This window comes from Pelecanus crispus, chromosome 21 (assembly GCF_030463565.1).
Source record: "Pelecanus crispus isolate bPelCri1 chromosome 21, bPelCri1.pri, whole genome shotgun sequence".
In the NCBI taxonomy this organism is placed as follows: Eukaryota; Metazoa; Chordata; class Aves; order Pelecaniformes; family Pelecanidae; genus Pelecanus; species Pelecanus crispus.
In genome coordinates this window covers 5133844-5157406 of record NC_134663.1, presented here as the reverse complement: position 1 = coordinate 5157406, position 23563 = coordinate 5133844, and the positions used below count along the sequence as shown (strand labels likewise).

The 23563-nt window shown below is 54.9% G+C and overlaps 1 protein-coding gene across 1 annotated transcript; it reads left to right on the top strand.

Moving 5' to 3' along the window:
• Window positions 1–9: 9 nt before the first annotated feature.
• On the top strand, window positions 10–22905 carry SNRNP200 (small nuclear ribonucleoprotein U5 subunit 200). Its single transcript, XM_075723947.1, has 45 exons — window positions 10–54; window positions 909–1072; window positions 1707–1878; window positions 2158–2350; window positions 2613–2668; window positions 3281–3379; window positions 3688–3840; window positions 4320–4419; window positions 4637–4773; window positions 5666–5749; window positions 5979–6152; window positions 7922–8059; window positions 8192–8347; window positions 8713–8883; window positions 9148–9341; window positions 9929–10052; window positions 10447–10596; window positions 10784–10894; window positions 11463–11594; window positions 11974–12162; window positions 12712–12909; window positions 13674–13826; window positions 13953–14033; window positions 14284–14367; window positions 15125–15231; window positions 15479–15597; window positions 15865–16019; window positions 16217–16406; window positions 16625–16798; window positions 17417–17577; window positions 17848–18075; window positions 18384–18575; window positions 18908–19086; window positions 19281–19432; window positions 19813–19921; window positions 20116–20224; window positions 20420–20609; window positions 20754–20918; window positions 21136–21257; window positions 21393–21536; window positions 21634–21810; window positions 21903–22063; window positions 22157–22238; window positions 22330–22422; window positions 22540–22905. The coding sequence occupies exons 1-45, from the start codon at window positions 10–12 to the stop codon at window positions 22681–22683; spliced, it is 6411 nt and encodes a 2136-aa protein (XP_075580062.1). The 3' UTR covers window positions 22684–22905.
• Window positions 22906–23563: the final 658 nt, after the last annotated feature.

The window sequence follows — 23563 nt, the reverse complement described above, 5'->3', positions numbered from 1 at the left end:
GGCGGCGCCATGGCGGACGTGACCGCGCGGAGCCTGCAGTACGAGTACAAGGCGGTGAGTGCCGCCCCGCAGGCCCCTGGGCCTCCCGCGCCTCACCGGCCCCGTACCCGGCGTCCCCTGCCCTCCCCGGTGCCGGTGGCCCAAGGAGGGGCCTTCAAACCCCCCCTCCCCGGGCTGTGCCGGCCCCGGTTCTCCCCGCGAAAGCGGCCTGCCTGCGGAGCGCTCGGTGCAACGGGGCCGGGCGGTTCTGAGGACTCAAAGCCTCTTTTAAGATTTTTTTTCCGGACCTTTTCCCCCTTAAAGCGGGACTTCCCGGGCACCGAGAGGTAACGGGGCACCCGGGCGAGAAGCGGGCCTGCTTTCCCGGTTGAAACAAGTCCCCGGATGGCACCCAGGGGCTCAGTCCCGGTTTAAAGCTTAAACCCGCGCCTGGTGTGATGGTGGGGGGGGAGTTAAATAGCACCCCGCTTAATTAAAATGCAAAGTATTGCTGTCTTGAGCAATGTGGAGCATGTGAGGTTAACGGGAATTGTGCGCGTGCGGTGGTGAGCGGATCTGCTGCGGTTTGCCGTGTGGCCCAGATGGGGCTGGCACCCATGGCGGCACCCACGGCCCGGCTGAGCCCCCCATGGCAGCACCCACAGCCCCACTGAGCCCCTCTATGGCCCCGCTGAGCCCCCCACAGCGGCACCCACAGCCCTGCTGAGCCCACAGTGGCACCCACAGCCCCGCTCAGCCCCCCACGGCAGCACCCAAGGCCCCGCTCAGCCCCCCGCAGCCCCACTGAGCCCCCCACGGCAGCACCCACAGCCCCGCTGAGCCCACGGCGGCACCCATGGCAGGGGCTGCATTAGCTCCTTCCCAGCCCCCACCAGCCCCTATTCTTTTTTTTTTTTCTTTCCTCCCAGAACTCCAACCTCGTCCTCCAAGCCGATCGTTCGCTGATCGACCGGACCCGGCGGGATGAGCCAACGGGGGAAGTCCTGTCCTTGGTGGGCAAACTGGACGGGACCCGCATGGGGGACAAGGCCCAGAGAACCAAACCCCAGATGCAGGAGGAGAGACGAGCAAAGTGAGTGCGAGTTCAGAGCCAGGGGCTGCAGAGCCCTGCCCAAGAACTGTATTTGCCTGAAAAACACTCCGGGCAACTAATTTCTCATTCCTGTCTTGGAATAATGCAGCTTTGATTTGGTTTACTTGTATAAACGGGGTAGAAATCAACGGTGTTGGGAATATTTTGTAGCAGACGTTTTGGTGACGTGAGCGCAGGGCTGCAGACTAAAAACCGCCAACTTGGAAGATGTAGCGACGTTATTTGCAGTTGATCCTTGGACTGGTGATCTTAGAGCTCCTTTCCAACGTTAACGATTCCTAGTTTTTACTTGCATTATAAATACTCCAGCCAGCAAGCCAGGAAACATGGAATTCCTGCTCTCCCCTTAATTGGTTTAGTGATGGACTTGGCAGTGTTAGGTTAATGGTCGGACTGGTTCATCTTAAAGGTCTTCCTCAACCTAAACGATTCTATGATTCTATTTTTTTCATTTGGAGTTGCTTGCTCCCTGTCAAGAAACTAAAATTGAAGCGAAAAATTTAAAAATATTCCTTTTTATCCTTTATTTTTTTCAAATAAAAGAGAATAGCCCTACTCAAACTAGCAGGAGCGGGGCTGACCCAGGCGCTCTCCCCCCTGCCCCTTTTTCCAGGAGAAGGAAGCGCGACGAGGACAGGCACGATATCAACAAGATGAAGGGTTACACCCTGCTCTCCGAGGGCATTGATGAGATGGTGGGCATCATCTACAAACCCAAAACCAAGGAGACCCGCGAGACCTACGAGGTGTTGCTGAGCTTCATTCAGGCGGCTCTTGGGGACCAGGTGAGGATGGGGATGCTTCAGGACGTGTGTCCGTGCTCCGGCAGAGGATTCAAAGCCTGTCAGATCTGGCCCTTGGATATTTTAATCCTTCCCTGTAATCCCGTGGGATGGCTTCGCTCCATTGGTGCTGGCTTTTGGGCTTGGGGATGTTGCGATGGTGCCTTCGTAGTGGGGTTGGCCTTTTGGTGCCTATGTGAGGGTCCGGGAATAGGAGGGACCGACACCATAACCTTCACGTAGCAAATTTCTTCTCCGTCTTACGCATTATTCCTTTCGCAGCCACGTGACATCCTCTGCGGAGCCGCCGACGAGGTCCTGGCGGTACTGAAGAACGAGAAGCTGCGCGATAAGGAGAGGCGGAAGGAGATCGATCTGCTGCTGGGACAGACCGATGATACCCGCTACCACGTGCTGGTGAACCTGGGGAAGAAGATCACGGATTATGGTGGAGACAAGGAAATCCAGAACATGGGTATGGGAAGGCGCTGTCGTGGGCTGCGGCTTCAGGGATGGGGCTGGCAGAAAGCCGGGTTACTGGTGCCAAATTCAGCCTTACTCAGGGGTCATGTTTGCACGCAGAGAAGCCAGAAAAAAACTTGGATAATTTTCAAGCCCCGAAACCATGTTCTTTTCATCTTTCGGATGCACAGAGGTGTGGGCGGGCGTGTGGATCTGTGAACCTTGCATGTGGTGCCCAGATTTTTCTGATGAATTAAATCTGCTCTCCCTCGCAGATGATAATATCGATGAGACATACGGGGTGAATGTGCAGTTCGAGTCTGATGAGGAGGTATGAGATAAGAGGCTGTGGGGCGGCAGCGGAGTCTCTGCCCTGTTCCCTTGCTCTGAGCTGCTCTGTGGGACCGCATTTGTTCCGTTTTACTCGGTCGCGTTGGGAAGTGGACATTGGCTCGGGCTGGGATGTCTCTGCCAGGAAGGAGAAGCCGGATTGTTTTAGATGCCGCTTCCTGGCTTGGGGAGGATTTGTTGATTATCTTGCTAATCCAAGGCTTGTCATGAGTCACGATGGAAAACAGATGGTGATATTTAGATCTCGTGGGGAAACTTGACAGATTGGGAGGAAGAGAGACGTTCAAATGTGCCGGTTGGAAGTGGTGCTTAGAAATGCTCCCTGGGATTGTTTTTTGCAAGAGGCTGAGAGGATGATGAGAGAGACAAATAGGAGATTGTTGGAGGAGTCACTGGCAAAATCTCTCTGTAGAGAGTAGAAATAATCTTATCATGCGGTCCTTTACCTGAACAACAGCATTACATTCCTGTTAAAAGCACAAGCCAGGCTGTTTCCACTCAGGAACGCGTTGCCAGTTTATTAATTTCTGTCGAGGAAAAGCTTCTCTTTGACGTTTGCAGAAGCCGCTTACTGGAACTCCTCTTTCAACAGGAAGGCGATGAGGACATTTATGGCGAAGTGCGTGACGAAGCGTCCGATGATGACATGGAGGGAGACGAAGCCGTTGTCCGTTGCACCCTCTCGGCCAACGTGAGTCACTGAGGAACACGCGAAACACGATTTTGGGGTTGTCTGGAGAAGGGTTGGGGATTCTGTTGGTCTACGAATGGGGTTAAGGTCGTTTGCGGGTGGAGAGGAGCCTTGAAGCTGTTGTCTGATGGAGGCCAAAATGAACATTAATAAAACCAACGGGTCCGGCAGCTGCACAGTTGCATCTGCTGGGTCTCTGCTCCTCTGCCAGGGTAGAGAGAGGCCCCAGACACTCGCTCCACGGCACAAACATCGCGTGCCTGCTTTCCTCTCCGAGGAAGATAACATTTTTGTGGGTTTTTCTTAAGCTTGTGGCATCGGGTGAGCTGATGAGTTCGAAGAAGAAGGATCTGCATCCTCGAGACATCGACGCCTTTTGGCTCCAGCGGCAGCTGAGCCGGTTCTACGATGACGCCATTGTTTCCCAGAAGAAGGCGGATGAAGTGCTGGAGATCTTGAAGGTCAGTGGCCACCTGATCCGCAGGATTGCAGTGGCCTCAGAACACTTCTGTGTTTGGAAGGCTGGAGTTTGCGCCAACAACTCGTTATCTGTGTTTCTTCAAATTAAATGCAATTGTAGATGCGCCATGTTTGCCAACAAGATAAATAAGTGTTGGCCGAGGTTGAGCCTAGTCTTAATTCACGGAAATCATCTTCTAAGGGGAAGATGATTGGGTTTTTGTCAGCGTTTGCTGGGAGATCATCATACATCGGGTCTGTTTCCCTGCTAATTTTGGTGCTGATGTTCGTGTGTGCCGGGCACGATGACTCACTGGGGGGGAAGGGGAGGCAGAGAGGATGGGATTTTTATCTGCGATCTGAATCGAGTACCTAGTCTGGCGCCTAGCTGCTGCTCAGCTCCGCTTGAGTTCAGTTCTGGGTGAAGCAGGGATTCTTGTTTGGTGGGGCACACAGGTAACCTCGTTTCTTTTCCTCCTAGACTGCAAGTGATGACCGGGAATGTGAGAACCAGCTTGTTCTGCTCCTGGGCTTTAACACCTTTGACTTCATTAAAGTTCTGCGGCAGCACCGGATGATGAGTGAGTGGCGTTGCCTTTAAGCGTCCCACCTTGTTCTTTCCCTGCTGTTCTGACGTGATTCTAGCACAACCTGAAGCTTTTTAACTGCCATCGGTGTTGCTCCATGAAGCTTGGGCCCTTGTTATTTGCTCCGTGAAGCTTGGGCCCTTGTTATTTGCTCCCTTCTTTTGGTTCAACCCTTAACCCCACCTGCCGTCCCTTAATTTTCTTTCATCAGTCCTGTACTGCACTTTGCTGGCCAGTGCACAAAGTGAAGCTGAAAAAGAAAGGATAATGGGGAAGATGGAAGCGGATCCTGAGCTGTCGAAGTTCTTGTATCAGCTGCACGAGACGGAGAAGGAGGATCTCATCCGGGTAAGGCTAGAGGGAACCTCAGGCAGGACGAGAGGAGGAATTGTGGGCTCCTTGCCGCCGTCTGCAGTCGTCGTTGGGCTGTGCGTTTTGTTGGCTGTTCGTGAGAGAGGAGCCTGCTGACTCAGCTGGGATCTTGAACCATAGGAAACGTTGCTTAGGTGATGGCTGAGACTCAGCTGAGAGAATGATATGTTTACCACTTCTTATTTCTGAGTTGCTCAGATGTCTGCTTTTCCAGGAAAATGTCAATATTCTCAAGTTTCATACTTTTACGCCGGTGTTACTGCTTTGTAACAGCACAGTTTCACCTCTGGGCCTCCTTGATGCGAGGCCAACCACAGTAAAACACCCTGCTTACCTCTGATCCGCTCCTAATTACCTGGGGTTGGAATGTGACGCTGAACGGGTTTATCGGCATGCAGGATTAGCTCTGCTTGGCTTTTGGATGATAGCGGTTCCATGACAGATTTGGGGGTTGGTTTTTGGGGGGGGATTAATACCATATTCCTGCTTTGTTGCTAGAAAAAACCCTGGTTATGTTGATGCGAGGGGCCAGTTTGGCGTCTCTGTGTTTGAGGAGCGCTGCTGGCACGCAGCGGGCTGGGCTTTTGCTGGGGCACTGTGGGTTTGTGTGTCTCCACTCCGTGCTTCCTTTCATCTGCTCTCCTGGAAGGCAAGTCTATGTCCTGGCCTTGCAGGCACTGGTTTCTGCTGCCAAAAATTCTTGGCTCTGGTTACATGAATGCCTGTGCTTGAAAGAAATCGCCGCTCCTGGCACTCTGGTTGCGCAGACTCGCAGGGTGCGAAGCCGCGTGTGACAGGAGAGCCTGGCAGCCCACAGAGGAGGCTCAACAGCTCTTCCCCGGGGCTGAATTCTCATCTCTTCACACAGGAGGAACGCTCTCGCCGGGAGCGTGTTCGTCAGTCCCGGATGGATACTGACTTGGAGACCATGGATCTGGACCAAGGAGGAGAGGTAAAACTCTTTGAGGTCATCTGTTCCTAGCCCTTCTGATGAGTGTCCTCAGTAAGGGCAAAAAGAGTACTTGAAGTGGCGCGGGCAGGAAAATACCAAGAATAAGTCCCTGATGTGCTAAACAGGCACTTGCCAGTTGGATGCAGTTGCTTTTCCTTTGGTCCCAGAGTGCAAATGGCAGGAGAGGGTTGTTTTCTAATCCTTACCCCTTTCCCATGGCTGTTTCCAGGCGCTGGCTCCTCGGCAGGTGCTGGACTTGGAGGATCTGGTGTTTGCCCAAGGCAGTCACTTCATGGCCAACAAGCGATGCCAGCTCCCTGATGGCTCCTTCCGCAGACAGCGCAAGGGCTACGAGGAGGTGCACGTGCCAGCCCTGAAGCCAAAGCCTTTTGGCTCCGAAGAGGTAGGTGACCTGCCCTATTCCCCCTTATTTAGCACTGGGCGTGTTGAGTGACCAGATGATTGATGTCATCTGTCTGGGGTTCTGTAAGGCCTTTGTCACGGTCCCCCACAACATCCTTCTCTCTAAATTGGAGAGATACGGATTTGATAGATGGAGTGTTTGGTGGATAAGGAATTGGCTGGATGGTCGCATCCAGAGGGTCGTGGCCAATGGCTCGATGTCCAAATGGAGACCGGTGACGAGTGGTGTCCCTCAGGGGCCCATACTGGGACCGGTGCTGTTTAACACCTTCATCAAGGGCACAGACGGAGGGATCGAGTGCACCCTCGGCACGTGTGGAGGTGACACCGAGCTGAGTGGGGCAGCTGACACGCCTGAGGGACGGGATGCCGTCCAGAGGGTCCTGGGCAAGCCGGGGAGGTGGGGCTGTGTGACCCTCAGGAGGGTCAACAAGGCCAAGTGCAGGGTCCTGCACTGGGGACAGGGCAGCCCCCGATATCAACATAGGCTGGGGGATGGAGGGATGGAGAGCAGCCCTGCGGAGAGGGACTTGGGGGTACTGGGGGATGAAAAGCTGGACATAAGCCAGCAATGTGCGCTCGCAGCCCAGAACACCAACTGTACCCTGGGCTGCATCCCCGGCAGCGGGGCGAGGGAGGGGATTCTGCCCCTCTGCTCCACTCTGGGCAGACCCCCCTGCAGCCCTGTGCCCAGCTCGGGGCCCTCGGCACAAGGACACGGAGCTGTTGGAGCGGGGCCAGAGGAGGCCACAAAAATGCCCCGAGGGCCGGAGCCCCTCTGCTGCGGGGCCAGGCTGGGGGAGCTGGGGGTGCTCAGCCTGGAGAGGAGGGGGCTGCGGGGAGGCCTGAGTGCGGCCTGGCAGTGCTGAAAGGGGCCTGTAAGAAAGATGAGCACAGACTTTTTAGCAGGGTCTGTTGTGATAGGACCAGGGGTAACGGTTTTAAACTAAAAGAGAGGAGATTTAGACTGGATATAAGGAAGAAAGTTTTTTATACAGAACATGGTGAAACACTGGTAGGGGTTGCCCGGAGAGGTGGTAGAACGTTGAAGGTCAGGTTGGACAGGGCTCTGAGCGACCTGATCGAGTTGAAGCTGTCCCTGCTCAGTGGGGTTGGGCTGCATGACCTCTAAATGCCCCTTCCAACCCAAACCTTTCTATGAGTTGGTGCTAATATCGTGACAGATATTTCCTGGGACTCAACAGGCTTTGACGTGCTGTGAAGAACCGTTATTTTAAGCTAAGAGATTTCACACGTCTGAAGAGAGTTCCTGATTTCTAGTTTCTCACTTGTGGAGTGCACATCCTGTGCTGGTGGTTTCTGTCTCGGGGCTCCCCTGCCCCGTTTAGCTACTTTGCTGAGCCCTCAGTTCTGCTTTTGCTCCCTCCTTGCTGTGATGTGCAGTGTGGGCCAGAGATCTGGCCGAGTCATGGCGTGCCTTGTGATATACTGCCTGAAGCAGAAATGTGGTCTGCTCTGTCCCATCGTGAGAACACGGTGGGGATTTGCTTTTCTGACAGTGTAGCCAGCTGTGTCTTGTACCCTTTAGAGCGCACGGGCCAGCTAATGAGCCTTGTTTGATCTCTTTCTAACCTGCTCCACGATCCCTGGGCACGGGGCTTCTGCTCTGGCCATCTGGAGACAACGTGACCCTGCTACTGCCCAGGGTGTCTCTGAGGTCTTGCATACACCCTGCAGCCTGCGAGGTACTGAAACAAAGGCACTGAGCTCGATGTTTTCCCTTTTCAGCAATTGGTTTCTGTGGAAAAGTTGCCCAAATATGCCCAGGCTGGATTCGAGGGGTTTAAAACACTGAACCGTATTCAGAGCAAACTCTACCGTGCTGCGCTGGAGTCGGATGAGAACTTGCTGCTGTGTGCTCCCACGGTAAGGATCCTCTGATGGGGAATCCAGGAGGATGATCTGTTTGGAAAAAGAAAAGAAAAAGGTTCGCTGCAGGCAAACCTTTACCCTGGGGAGGACACGAATTTGATGAGACTGGTTCTGCTTGCGTTCTAGGGTGCTGGGAAGACGAACGTGGCGCTCATGTGCATGTTGCGAGAAATAGGGAAACACATTAATATTGACGGAACCATCAACGTGGACGATTTCAAGATTATCTACATCGCGCCCATGAGGTCCTTGGTGCAGGAGATGGTGGGCAGCTTCGGGAAGGTGAGGAGAGGTTTGGTCCTGCCCCTGCTTGGGCTGTAGGTTGGGGAAGATGAGCTTTATTGTGGTGGCTTCCTTATATTACGCTTGCAGAAGGATATAAGCTCTGGCAGAAGCTTGTCGGGAGAGGATGAGTTTGGGTTGTGCCTTCAGTCTCTGTTTGCGTAGTCTGCGCTCACTGGGCTCCGAGTGCGTGTTGATACGGGCTTCGGATCTCAGCGTGGGCTACAAAATCCACACATTTCTTCCAGCGCTGTAGTGGGACAAGTCTGAAACTGTCCACGAGCATCTCGGGGCCGCGCTGCTCAAACGCTGCCCCGGGGAGCGCGCGTTTAATCCAGCTTAACCGCCTGTGGGCTTCCTCCTAGCGCCTGGCGACTTACGGCATCAACGTGGCTGAGCTGACGGGGGATCACCAGCTGTGCAAGGAGGAAATCAGCGCTACCCAGATCATCGTCTGCACCCCGGAGAAGTGGGACATCATCACCCGCAAGGGCGGAGAACGCACCTATACCCAGCTGGTGCGGCTGGTCATCCTGGTGAGCAGTGCCGGTGCCTGGAAAAGCGTTGGCGTGGAGGAGAGGGGCGATGACGGGTGCTGGGTCTTTTGGCATCGTGGTTCCCAAACCTGTGTTAGCGGTTGAAGATGTCTCTGGTGTTTGGTTGTGGAGAGAGTTGGGCTTTGAGCTGTGGGATGAGCGTGCCTCAGTCTATGCGAGCGGGTCTGCTACGAAACGAAAACAAAAATGGGTGAATAGAGCCGGTTTGGAGCGGGGATAACTGTTCCTTTTTCCTCTCTTTAGGATGAGATACACCTACTGCATGATGACCGAGGACCCGTCCTGGAGTCTTTGGTAGCCAGAGCCATCCGCAACATCGAGATGACTCAGGAGGACGTGAGGCTCGTTGGCTTGAGTGCCACCCTCCCCAACTACGAGGATGTGGCTACGTTCCTGAGAGTGGACCCGGCCAAAGGCTTGTTCTATTTTGATAACAGGTACCGTGGAAAGCTGGGAGAGATCTTTACGATCAGATGGTGGGTAGCTGTTGAGAGCTGGGAAAGACCTGCCTCCTGTGGAGGCAGCCGAGTGTTTTTCTGTCAGATGGTGCCAGGGTCTCACCGGGCCTTCAGCCTATTTTCAGCATGCATTTATTTGCTCTTAGATGTGCCGGTAAATGCATGTTCAGGACTGGAGCAGTTAAATACAGCCTCAAAATGCGTGCTGGGGTTCCTGCGTTGTCATACTTGCAAGAAGGTGCCTTAGAGAAGGTGGATAAACTCTGCTGTACGTGTGTGCTGCAGAAGTTGTTTGAAGGGAGCCTAAAATAGGATTATGGTAGTTCCTGAAACACCATTTTTGCTCCTGGAGTGTGTGCGTAGCAAATGGATTCCAGGAAATAAGAATAGATGTTTAATACTGTTTAATCTAACCAGGCAGAACCGGAGCCATCAAATCTCTGAGGCGCAAAGAAAGCGTATTGAACCTGGTAGCACAAAATACAGGATGCCTTTTGACAGGACCTTCGTATCAGGGTTTCTCCATTCTTCAGCTCTGTTATGGGCTTGATTTTTTTCCTTTACAGCTTCCGCCCGGTGCCGCTAGAGCAGACCTATGTGGGTATTACGGAGAAGAAAGCAATCAAACGCTTCCAGATAATGAATGAGATTGTTTATGAGAAGATTATGGAGCATGCCGGAAAGAACCAGGTTTGATATTTTGTTTTATTGTTCTTGACACACTTAATCCTGGTTCTCGTCTGTTGCTGGTGAGGCTCTTCGGAGTTGCTGTCGCTGCAGAAAGCTGCAGTGGAGAAAAGGGTGGGTTTGGGTGGTCGATGGCAGCTGAGAGAGGAAGGAACACAGGTTTGCTCTCTGTGCCGGCTGTCCGATTAACGTTATGAGCCGTGCTTTTAGGATGAGGGAGTTTCTGTGCCGCTGCCCTATTAGATCAGGAGCTCTGTGCGTGGTTCACAGGGCTTCTGGACTAATTCGAGATCTCTTCCCACCCGGAACACCAGGAGGGGATTGGGTCAAGCATCTTTGCCAGCTGCAGCCGTAGCAATTCCCCTCTCAGCGATGGTACTGTGTGCTTGTTTAACAGGTGCTGGTGTTCGTTCACTCCAGGAAGGAGACGGGGAAGACAGCCCGGGCCATCAGGGACATGTGCCTGGAGAAAGACACCCTGGGCCTCTTCTTGCGAGAGGGCTCAGCCTCCACCGAGGTCCTGAGGACCGAAGCTGAGCAGTGCAAGGTAACTGCCCATCCGGGGCTGTTCTGCTGCAGCAATAGCAGGGGCGCAGCTGCAAAGATGCTGCCAGTTTGGTGAAATTTCGCAGCCTTTCCTCTAGGATGCGCGCTGCCTTCTGTTGCTTCTTTTCTCCCTGGTGTCGCTTGGCTCTTGTAGAAAACCTAGAGGTGGTTTTGTGTTTCTGCTGCAGAACCTGGAGCTGAAGGACCTCCTTCCTTACGGCTTCGCCATTCACCACGCCGGGATGACGCGAGTGGACCGGACGCTGGTGGAGGATCTGTTTGCTGATAAGCACATTCAGGTGAGCGTCGCTTCCGAGGAGGAATTAACTGTGTTTGGGGTAGGTACTTCACAAAAACACTTGAGCCGTGTTTTCCAATAGCCCTTTGGGCAAAATCAAGAGGATCAAGCGTAGCCAACCCCCATCCTGCTCTACTGAAGCTGGTGCCTGACGAAGGCAGCCTTGATTTTCGCGTAAAGAATAGAAACTAAAAGCACGTGGCCGGGAGCGGAGAGGGCAAAAACTTCTCCCCTAGGCCTAGCTGAGTGTTTAAAGCTAGAGGTCTGTCCTAGAAGCAGGCTGTCTCCTCCACAGTTGCCACTTTGGCGAAACCCCATCCAAGCAATTTCCTGGCTGCATTATAAATGGAAGGCAAAGGACTTTCTCAGGGTCATGCAGTGAGCTGGGAAATTTGGGCAAAGGTCTTGCTGTTGATCTCACCTTCCTCTGCTGAGCTGTCGAGACAGGCGCAGTTTTCAGACTCTGTCCCCTTTGTGCCTGTCTCTAATGTCAGGACCAGCATTTTAGATCCCTTTTTTCCCCAGGAAGAGGCTTCTACCTGGCTTTGATCGCTGTTTTGCTCCTGCAGGTGCTGGTCTCCACAGCCACGCTGGCCTGGGGCGTGAACCTGCCTGCTCACACCGTCATCATCAAGGGGACGCAGGTGTACAGCCCGGAGAAGGGGCGCTGGACCGAGCTGGGGGCTCTGGACATCTTGCAGGTGAAGTTCTGGTAACAAAGATGCTGCCAGGACCCGGGGCAGGATTTTTCCTTTCCCACTGAGGCACATTTGAGGTCTGCTTTTGTATTTTCTCAGTGCAGTCTCTCCCTGTTCTCTACTGGCGGGCTGTCTCAGCTGTTCTGGGAACAGCCCTGCTGTGAGGGTAGGGGAGACACAGATCAGGAGGAGAGCGGACAAATAATTCCTCTCCCAGTATCTTGCCCAGACACATCTGAGATATTTCTGTGTATCTCCTGCCAGCTAGAAGTAACAGCAGACTGACCAATCTGGCAGTAAAGCCCCAGGACATGGCAGCGAGGAGAAATTGCCAAGCTAAAAAGCTTTTCTGTTTTGCTGACCTCAATTTCTTGTTTCTTAGATGCTGGGGCGTGCCGGGAGGCCTCAGTACGATACCAAAGGAGAGGGGATCCTCATCACATCCCACGGTGAGCTGCAGTATTACCTGTCCCTGCTCAACCAGCAGCTCCCCATTGAAAGTCAGATGGTGTCAAAGCTCCCAGACATGCTGAATGCGGAGACTGTGCTCGGCAACGTCCAGAACGCAAAGGCGAGTGCGAATCTTTGCTTTCCTCGCGTGCCTGGGCCCTTTGGTGCACCCAGAGAGCTGGTGGGAATCGCAAGGGCCGAAGGATAATCCGTATTGGGGAAAGATGTTGTCATTGTACGGGAGCAAAGAAACTTGCAACGTTAGGTGCCTGGGGAGCAAATTTTTAAGAGATCTGGAAGGGCAGCCCTGAGAACTACCAGCCTGTAAGGCTGGCTGGTGTGTCAGGCAAGTGGGTAGATGCTTCTGTAATTCAGAGCAGACAGTTCTCCACATCGCAAAGGACACTGGGGAAAAGTCTGCATGTGGAAGATGGCGGGTTTTTTGTTTTTTAATTCCTTAATGATATTTTTCTGGTACTGAAGAAGAGTTGTTTATGGCACTGCTGGGCTTCCAAGCTCTGGTTTGATGTTGACGCAGCAGGATTCAGCCAGGCTCAGCCCGCTGTGTCCTACCCCAGTGCTGGGAGCGCTGCGCTCTGAGCCAGAACGTCGCCCTTGCTCACCGTGAGGCGTGTTCATCGGCTCTTACGGCGCGCTGGTGTTTCCTCAGGACGCAGTGAATTGGCTGGGCTATACCTACCTGTACATCCGAATGCTGCGCTCCCCTACTCTCTACGGGATATCCCATGATGATCTGAAGGGGGATCCGCTGCTGGACCAGCGCCGTCTGGATCTGGTTCACACCGCAGCCCTCATGTTGGACAAGAACAATCTGGTGAAGTACGACAAGAAGACGGGGAACTTCCAGGTGAGACAGGATCTGGGAAAGACACTGTGACCAAGCAGAGCTGGACGGGAGCATCCTCTGGCTAAGAAAAAGGATGCAAGAGGCATCTTGCTGATTAAATACGGATCCCAGGGAATGCTGCTGCGTCATTCAGACCTGCTGTTGTGCACGTCTGTGATTCCAGGGAGCTATTTACCGCCATAGAGAGTGCTGGTGTAAAACCCGACCCTCAGTCTGTCACTGTTGTGTGTTTGCTGCTGCCTCCTAAGCAAATTCATATTCCCGTTGCATTTTTATTGCTTTGGAGGCAGTGAGATGAGAATCATAGAATCGTTGAGGTTGGAAAAGACCTTTAAGATCATCCAGCCCAACCATTAACCTAATGCTACCAAGTCCACCACTAAACCAATTAAGGGAAGAGTAGCAATTTCGTGTTTCCTGGCTTGGTGGCTGGATTATTTTTTAATGAAAGTAAAAACTAGGAATCATTAAGGTTGGAAAGGATCTCTAAGATCATCAGCCCAACCATCAACCCAACACCACCATGTCCACTAAACCATGTCCCCAAGTGCCGCGTCTGCCTGTTTTTTGAGAAAGGGGAGGCTGTGATGCATGGAACTGGGTACCAGGCAAAGCAGCTTTCCTGGGTGATTTGAGTTCATGCTTAGCTTGTCCGGAGACATCTCCCCAGCTACAGCCTAGTTCCTGTTCAGCATCTTCTGTCTGTGCCGTGAGCGGTCGGGTGTCTTTCTGCTGCTTCACTCTGGCCATTGTCCCTGTGGCAGGTGACAGAGCTGGGCCGCATCGCCAGCCACTACTACATCACCAATGAGACGATGCAAACTTACAATCAGCTCCTGAAACCCACCCTGAGTGAAATCGAGCTGTTTCGGGTCTTCTCGCTGTCCTCGGAGTTCAGGAACATCACCGTGAGGGAGGTATGGAGCCAGACGCCCGTCCCGAGTGAGACAGCCCCGAGGCATCGGTTTTGATGCTGCAGGGGAAGATGCAGAGCTTGCCCTGTGAGGGACCGTTCTCATCTCTCCTGCCTTGGTCTTCTGCAGGAGGAGAAGCTTGAGCTTCAAAAGTTGCTGGAGCGAGTTCCCATCCCGGTGAAGGAGAGCATAGAGGAGCCCAGTGCCAAGGTGAGCCCTGCCTGCCCCCTCGAGGGGAATTCTCTGCCTGTCTTGAGGGGAGCAGTGATCCTGGGGAGAGAGCTGTCGTAGTAAATGCACGCTCGGGGGGGGATTTCTGTTCTCTTCCCTCTGTGGGACATCCTGGACTGTGTCAGAGATGCTCGAAGAGGTGCAGGTGCTTCTTGTCTCTGGCTGAGCCCGCTGTCCTGCAGCGTAGGACAGTCAGTCCCCGTTGATAACTCCTGTTCTGCTTCCCCAGATCAACGTGCTCCTGCAGGCCTTCATCTCCCAGCTGAAGCTGGAAGGATTCGCTCTCATGGCAGACATGGTGTACGTTACCCAGGTGAGTGAGGGAACATGGCTAGGGCCTCTGCATTTAGGTGTGTGCAGTCCAGCCATGTCTCGGTCTCAGGCAACTATTTGCACCTCGGAAATTTAGTCCGTGGTCATAAATGGCTTTGAAAATAACTAGAGCTGTGAGCGGTGAGAAGTTCTAACCCCTATCAGGATGGGAATTAGATCTTCATTGGAGTCTCCAATTTGTAATCAAAATAATTCGGCGCTAGACGGCTACAGCGTAGCTTTATTCTTCTACCACAAAGGCCAAGTTCCCAAGGCTGGGAATCAAGTAATTGCTCCACCTGCAGGTGTTTGGGATGAAGGACCTTTAAGTATCATTCAATACTTAAAGGGGGCTTATAAGAAAGATGGGGAAAGACTTTTTACCAGGGCCTGTAGTGATAGGACAAGGGATAACGGGTTTAAACTGAAAGAGGGTAAATTTAGGTTGGATATAAGGAAGAATTTTTTTTTTATGATGAGGGTGGTGAGACACTGAACCAGGTTGCCCGGCGAAGCTACGGATGCCCCATCCCTGGAAGTGTTTGAAGTCAGGTTGGACGCAGCTCAGAGCAACCTGATCTGCTGAAAAATGTCCCTGCCCGTGGCAGGGGGGTTGGACTGGATGATCTTTAAAAGCTCCCTTCCCACCCAAACCGTTCTAGTATCATGTGGCTGGGCAGGCAAATGGGTAGAAAGGAAGGAAGAGTTAAATATGACACTCGCAGCCAAGCTCTGAGAGCTGCTCTCTGTTCCCCCAGTCTGCTGGCCGGCTGATGCGGGCCATCTTCGAGATCGTCCTGAACCGTGGCTGGGCCCAGCTCACCGACAAGACCCTTAACCTCTGCAAAATGATTGACAAACGCATGTAAGTGAGATCTCGGAGGTATCTTCTGATTGCAGGCTGGATGCCTCTGGCGTAGGATGAGATTCTGCAGCGTAGCCTGGCTAGGTCCGCAGCACTGGGGAAGGAGAGCGCTTGTGCCTGTCGGGGTGTAAAGGAGCTGCTGCAGGTGTCTGGCCGAGGGCTGGTCTTCGGCAGCGTGCGGAACCTTGGTGCTCTGAAGGCTTCATCTCTGTTCCTTTGCTTGTCTCACCCCGCGGTGTCCTCGCAGGTGGCAGTCCATGTGCCCTTTGCGCCAGTTCAAGAAACTGCCTGAAGAAGTGGTGAAGAAAATCGAGAAGAAGAATTTCCCGTTTGAGCGGCTCTATGACTTGAACCATAACGAAATAGGTACGGACACACGGGCAAACGCGGCAGGGAGGGGTGTCTGCCTCTTTGTTCTCCTCTGCCCTGTTTTGACCCAGAAATCGGGGGCTCGTTGCTGTCTGATCGAAGGGGCAGAACTGGTGAGGGTCTTGGAACAGCCTGAGGAGGGCAGAGGCTTTTCCCTGGCACCTTCCAGCTGCTTGGATTGCCGATACTGAATACTGTTCAGTTTGGGAGCTCTTGGTCACCCCGTTGTCTGTCTGTCCTGACAGCAGCGCCTTTCTCTTGCAGGGGAGCTGATCCGAATGCCCAAGATGGGCAAGACAATCCACAAATACGTTCATCTGTTTCCAAAGCTGGAGCTCTCGGTCCACTTGCAGCCTATTACCCGCTCCACCCTGAAAGTAGAGCTCACCATTGCTCCCGACTTCCAGTGGGATGAAAAGGTGAGCTGTGCGCAGGAGATGATCCGCCCTCGTTTTCGAGGGATGCAGCTAAATATCACGGGGTTAAATACCACGCTGGGGGTAGGAGGGCACTTCTGGGCCAGGATTGCTGTGGGAGGGCCTGGTGTTCAGCTCCTGGAGGTCTGGAAGGCGGGGATCTGGACTCTGACGCGAAGGTAACAGCTGCCCTTGCTCAGGTGCACGGCTCATCCGAAGCTTTCTGGATCCTGGTGGAAGATGTGGACAGCGAAGTGATCCTGCACCACGAGTACTTCCTGCTGAAAGCCAAGTACGCGCAGGACGAGCACCTCGTCACCTTCTTCGTGCCCGTCTTTGAGCCGCTGCCCCCGCAGTACTTCATCCGGGTGGTCTCCGACCGCTGGCTCTGTAAGTCTTGTTCTGCCAGGAGCACCTCAGTTACACGGCAGCCGTCCTCCCGGGGCTCTGAGGGGGTAGCTCAGGCCCGCTCCTACTGCTGTGCTGGGGGAGAGACTTCTGACATCCAAGTGACGGCAGGGCTGGCCATCCCATTGGCAGAGGGAGCTCAGAGATGAAACCGTTGGAGTGCTTTCGGAGATGAAAATGTTTTTTCGTGTGTCTGACAGCCTGTGAGACCCAGCTGCCCGTTTCCTTCCGCCACCTGATTCTCCCTGAGAAGTACCCTCCTCCGACTGAGCTGCTGGATCTGCAGCCGCTGCCCGTGTCGGCTCTGCGAAACAGTGCCTTTGAGAGCCTCTACCAGGACAAGTTCCCTTTCTTCAACCCTATCCAGACTCAGGGTGGGTATTGCCTCTGCTCACCTCCTCCAAACTGCCTCACGGTGAGCCCTGGCCCTTTTGGTATTCACGGTCCCGTCGCTTTGGTTTATTCCAGTAATGTGAGGAACTTCTGTAGCAAATAGTGTATCCCCTCTACCTCCTTGAGCCTTAGAGGTTTGATGGCTGGAGATCTTTCTCCGTGGGCCAGAGTAGCTTTGATATATTCCTCAAGTACATCCAGCAGCCCATCCCAGGGCTGTCTGGCAGCAGCAGGTTTGCTCCTGGAAGCCATGTCTGTGCTAACACTGCAGTTCAGGTTCACAGAGCTGGCTGGCCCCAAACTTTTCCATCTGTCCTGCTTGTAGGGATGGAGCTGTGAGCGAACCAAAGCTGTCCTGTCTGTGTTTCTCCATCTGGGCTTAGCCAGAGTAGGGAATTCACACTTGTGAGCTACCGTGACAGACCAGAGCCTGTTTTGCTCAGTGGATCCTGGGCTGAAACTCTTGAACAGCCTTTTCTGGAGCTCCTTGTGCGGGCTGGGTCCGGGCTGTGTTTTCCCTGCCTGTTGCTAGAGCTTTGACAGAAATCCATGGAGATTTTGCTGAACTGCTCTCTTCTGTGTTGTCCGTCTGTCCCCAGTGTTTAACACGGTTTATAACAGCGACGACAACGTGTTTGTGGGTGCCCCCACGGGAAGCGGAAAGACCATTTGTGCTGAATTTGCTATCCTGAGGATGTTGCTCCAGAACTCGGAGGGACGCTGCGTGTACATCACCCCCATGGAGGCGCTGGCAGAGCAGGTAAGCCCGGCATCCTGGGGAGAACTGGAGCCTTACCCGGGCTTAGATTTGCTTCCTCATCCCCTGTTGCGCTTTTCCTCATCCCTTCTTTGCTGTCACGTCTCTCAGGATGACTCGAGAGTCTTTTGATTAATTGTGGTCTCTCTGAGGGAGCAAAGAGACACCCTCCCACTGCTGATCTGCTGATGTTGGTGCGTGCGCGTCTCCAGGGCTTTGGTCGGATTTGTTCTTGTTTGAGGTTGAAAACAGCATCCCTTGCATTTTTGGCAGGTCTTTTTGGACTGGTACGAAAAGTTCCAGGAGCGTCTCAATAAGAAGGTGGTCTTGCTGACGGGGGAGACCAGCACTGACCTGAAGCTGCTGGGCAAAGGGAACATCATCATCAGCACCCCTGAGAAATGGGACATCCTCTCGCGACGCTGGAAGCAGCGCAAGAACGTCCAGAACGTCAACCTCTTCATCGTGGATGAAGTGCATCTCATCGGGGGTGAAAATGGGGTGCGTCTGGGAGGGGAGGAGGGCGCTTAATTCAAGTGATGCTCGTCATCGTGTTGGTCTCAGCAGTAGAGCCGCTGTGGGGTGGACGGTTGCTGACTTCTAATACCTGGTCTGAGGTCAATTTTTCCTGCCGGGAGTTTCCCCAGGCTGCGGGATGGGCTGGGATAGGAGGGCCAAATCCTTTGGGAAGCTCAGGGGTGATATCCCCTGGGGTCTCCGTGGGTGAGTGCGTTTGGGCTGCAGTGGCCGGAGCTCAGCCAGGAGAGCTCAACATTCTCCTGCTACAACCTGCCCTCTCCCGCCTGCAGCCGGTGCTGGAGGTCATCTGCTCCCGCATGCGCTACATCTCCTCCCAAATCGAGCGACCCATCCGCATTGTGGCCCTCAGTTCGTCCCTGTCCAACGCCAAGGACGTGGCTCACTGGCTGGGCTGCAGCGCTACCTCCACCTTCAACTTCCACCCCAACGTCCGCCCCGTGCCCCTGGAGCTGCACATTCAGGTAGGGTTTGGGCAACCTCATCTCCTTTCCCTTCTGCCTGGTTTCCAGACATCATCGCTGCCTGCTCTCCTCTTAGTGAGTTGTCTTTGGTGGACATGGTGATGTTGGGTTGATGATTGGAATGATGATCTTAGAGGTCCTTGCCAACCTTAATGATTCCTAGTTTTTACTGTCATTAAAAATAATCCAGCCACCAAGCCAGGAAGCATGAAATTGCTACTCTCCCCTTAATTGTTTTAGTGGTGGACTTGGTAATGTTAGGTTAATGGTTGGGCTGTATGATCTTAAAGGTCTTTTCCAACCTCAACGATTCCATGATTCTTGCCGTGCAGGGCTTCAACATCAGCCACACGCAGACTCGCCTGCTCTCCATGGCCAAGCCCGTCTACCATGCCATCATGAAGCACTCGCCCAAAAAGCCGGTCATCGTCTTCGTCCCCTCCCGCAAGCAGACGCGGCTCACGGCCATCAACATCCTCACCACATGCGCCTCGGATGTCCAGAGGCAAAGGTAACAGTGCTGTGGCCTGCGTCCCTCCTCTGACAGAGGCAAGGGCAAGTTTTTGGGCTGTTTTCGCTGGGCAGAGGGACAGCTGGTGATGGGAAATGGTCTCCTTAGATGTCACTCGGGCATCTGCTGTGCCATCGGGGAGGGACAGGCTTGCTGGGCCTGGCGGCGGTCTTTTTACTTCCCCTCTCCGGCAGGTTCCTGCACTGCGCAGAGAAGGATCTGGTACCGTACCTGGACAAGCTGAACGACAACACTCTGAAGGAGACGCTCGTGAACGGGGTGGGCTACCTGCACGAGGGGCTGACCGCCATGGAACGGCGAGTGGTGGAGCAGCTTTTCAGCTCTGGTGAGTGGGTGGGATGAGGACACACCACTTCTTCTACCCGTAAACCCTTTTCCCCGGAGCTTGGCAGTGCCCGCAGTCTTTGGGCTGGAGATAACAGCTTGCCCAAGCCTCGTGTCATTTCTCTGCTTCCCGGGTCCAAGAAAGGCTGCAATCTTAAACTTCACCATCTCTCCTATAATTCCCTGTATGCCGAGACCCGTCTGCCCGAGCGCAGAAGCCCCCAGGTCTTTCTCTCTGCAGTTTCTGCGACCCAGAAGCCCCAGATCTCTCTCCCCACAGTTTCTGCGACCCAGAAGCCCCAGATCTCTCTCCCTGCCATTTCTGCAACCCAGAGAGGTGCTGTGCCCGTGGGCTGACTGCTCTCCCCGTGCGCTTTTCAGGTGCGGTTCAGGTGATGGTTGCCTCCCGCAGCCTCTGCTGGGGCATGAACATCGCCGCTCACCTGGTGATCATCATGGACACGCAGTACTACAATGGCAAGATCCACGCGTGAGTGCGTTGCGCTGCGGGCAAGAGTGACCGTGGCTTTCCTCGGCATCCAGCTTGTTCAGGCTGTGCTGAGCACGAGGGAACGAAGCCTTAATCCCAGAGGGTCTCATCCCTGTCCAGGCAGAGGCTGGGAATCGCGGGAGAGCGGTGGTAGCTTCACGTGGAGCTTCGTTAACTCTCTCTCCGTGTCGCAGGTATGTGGATTACCCCATCTACGATGTGCTACAGATGGTAGGCCACGCTAATCGCCCGCTGCAGGACGACGAGGGCCGCTGCGTCATCATGTGCCAGGGGTCCAAGAAGGTGGGTGAGGAGCGGGGCACCGTTTCTGGCCTGCGAACGTCCCGTCTCCTGCCTGGGACGTGGATTTCTTCTCCCAGCTTTGGGCAGGCTGATACATAACCCTCACTCAGAGCCCGGGCTGCCTGGGAAGTGCTCCAGGATTTTGGAGGTGCTGGGGTTTATTTACCCCTTCCCTCTACTCCTGCCCCGCTGTAGGATTTCTTCAAGAAATTCCTCTATGAGCCCCTGCCAGTGGAGTCGCACTTGGACCACTGCATGCACGATCACTTCAATGCTGAGATTGTCACCAAGACCATCGAAAACAAGCAGGATGCAGTGGACTACCTCACCTGGACGTTCCTGTATCGCAGGATGACGCAGAATCCAAACTACTACAACCTGCAAGGTGAGCAGAGAGGGGTCTGCGCTGGCGGATAACAGGGTTGGAGGATATTGGGGGACTCCGCCTGTGGGCTCTGCTTTCGCAAGAGCAGCTTTTTTCCATCCTGGGGAGTTTGTGAGCCTCGCTGCAATGCTGCTGTACCCGTAGGTGTGTCCCACAGGCACCTCTCGGATCACCTCTCCGAGCTGGTGGAACAGACCCTCAGTGACCTGGAGCAATCCAAGTGCATCAGCATCGAGGACGAGATGGACGTAGCTCCTCTGAACCTGGGGATGATCGCCGCCTATTACTACATCAACTACACCACCATCGGTAAGGGCTCCGCTGGCGCTCCTGCTCTCCCTCCCCTCTCTGCGTCGCTCCCTGTGCCGCGGGCGATGGAGGGAAGGTGTCGTGTGTGTGGTCAGGTGTGTAAAACTCTGTCCTTCAGCGCCAGGCTGCGTGTTGTCTGCCCAAAGGCACCTCTTGTACCATGGGGTTTAATGCTGTCTGATTTTCCCTGACCGCTCTACCTCTCTGGCTTCCCCAGAGCTCTTCAGCATGTCCCTCAATGCCAAGACCAAGGTGCGAGGGCTGATTGAAATCATCTCCAACGCTGCCGAGTACGAGAACATCCCCATCAGGCACCACGAGGACAACTTGCTGCGGCAGGTGAGCGCCAGCACGTCAGATCCGGGGCCGGAGGGGACGGATGTCGATTCCTGCAGGGTTGGGGGAAAGAAGCTTGCCCACCTTTTTGGCACTGTGGGGCTAAAGCACTGATGGGTTTATCATTTCTCCCTGTAGCTGGCCCAAAAAGTTCCCCACAAGCTGACCAACCCCAAATTCAACGATCCCCACGTCAAGACCAACCTCCTGCTGCAAGCTCACTTGTCGCGCATGCAGCTGAGCGCCGAGCTGCAGTCGGACACCGAGGAAATCCTCAGCAAGGTAACGACGGGGCGGGTGGGAACCTGCTCGCCTTGCCTGCCTCGCGTCCCTGCCTTCTGACCTGTCCCTGTCCCTCGTCTCCATCCCTCGTCTCCAGGCGATCCGGCTGATCCAGGCCTGCGTGGACGTGCTGTCCAGCAACGGCTGGCTCAGCCCGGCGCTGGCCGCCATGGAGCTGGCGCAGATGGTGACGCAGGCCATGTGGTCGAAGGATTCCTACCTCAAGCAGCTGCCTCACTTCACCTCCGAGCATATCAAGCGCTGCACGGATAAGGTAAAGCTTGGGGCGGGGGAAGCGCCGCGGTCCTGCCCTCGCCCACCGAGGAGCCGCGGGGAAGCGCAGGGCTGAAACCTTCTTCCTCGCAGGGGGTTGAGAGCGTTTTTGACATCATGGAGATGGAAGACGAGGACCGGAACGCCCTGCTGCAGCTTTCGGATGCCCAGATCGCCGATGTCGCTCGATTCTGTAACCGTTACCCCAACATCGAGCTCTCCTACGAGGTGGTGGAGAAGGAGAGCATCCGCAGGTGAGGCGGGGAGGGGCGGCGCGGCCCCCTCGGCGCGGTGCCGGCACGGCGGGGGGCATGCCCTGACCCGCGGTCTTGCTTCTCTCCACGCAGCGGCGGGCCCGTGGTGGTGCTGGTGCAGCTGGAGCGTGAGGAGGAGGTGACGGGGCCTGTCATCGCTCCCCTTTTCCCCCAGGTATGTGCCAAACCCCGTGACACCGGGGTAGCAGGGGCAGGGGGATTGTCCCCTAGTGCCCCCAGCCCGTTAACTCTTAGCTCTCCGGCAGAAACGCGAGGAGGGTTGGTGGGTGGTGATTGGCGACTCCAAATCCAACAGCCTCATCTCCATCAAGCGGCTGACACTGCAGCAGAAAGCCAAGGTGAGCGGGACCGGGCAGGGGGGCAGCCAGCACCCAAACGGATGCGGTTTGGGCCAGCGGGATGGGTGCCCGGTTTCCCCTCGGCCACCCCAACACCGTCTCTTCCTCGCCACGTAGGTGAAGTTGGATTTCGTGGCCCCGGCTACGGGGACGCACAACTACACGCTGTATTTCATGAGCGACGCCTACATGGGCTGCGACCAGGAGTACAAATTCAGCGTGGACGTGAAGGAGGCGGAAAGCGACAGCGACTCCGACTAATGTGGGGCCGCGACGGTCCCCGAGGGGTCACAGGTCCTGGCGAGGATCCCCCCCATAGCTCGAGCCATCAAACCCCAGCCGTGGTAGCGCTTGAGTCAACTCTCTTTGTGGTGTTGTTTCCTGTTTGTTGGGTTTTTTTTAAGGTCTTGATGCTTTGTACAGTGTTTTTTTTTTTTAGACCGGAGCTGTGTGCAGAAGCGTGACTGCAGCAGCTGAATAAATCTTGAGACCCATCTTGCCCTCTGCGCTGCTGGGTCTTGGGGGGGGTTAAAGGGGGGAGAAAACAACCACAACCGCCTCCGCTTTGACCCTGAGGCTGTCCCCCAACTTGCCGAGTAGCTCTGTGCCTTCGCTGTGCAGCTCAAAAAAGTTCATTAGCGGAACTAATGAAGGCAGAGTTGGCTTGGTAGCTGTTTCTAGGAGTGCCGTGCCGGCGCCAGCCCGCAGGAGCAGACCCAAACGCTTCCCCTCGGGCTGCGCCTCACCGTGAGGCGTAAAACCAGCTCCCCGGGGGGGACCTGTCCCCCTGTGCCACCTCCTCCAGCTCCCCGGGGAGCGCCTACACCCTGTTCCACTCCCCCTGAGGGTGCCGGGCGTGTCGGTGACCGCACCGAAAGGAAGAGCCGGAGGCTTTGGCCGGGAGAGCACCGATTTATTGAGCGTGGGGCAGAAGGAGTGGGGAGCAAATCCTGCCCTGTCTCCCAAAGCCAGCAGGATTGTGGCAGAGGTGCCACACTCCGCTGTGCATCCCCGGGGGAGGTCGGTGGGACCCCCGGGGTCCTGGGCATGCCAAAAGTCCCAATTTGTGCGGCAGAGGCGGTCGGTCACCATCATCCCCGCACCGGCACGGGGCTGCGTGCCGGCGGCGGCGCCGAAGGGT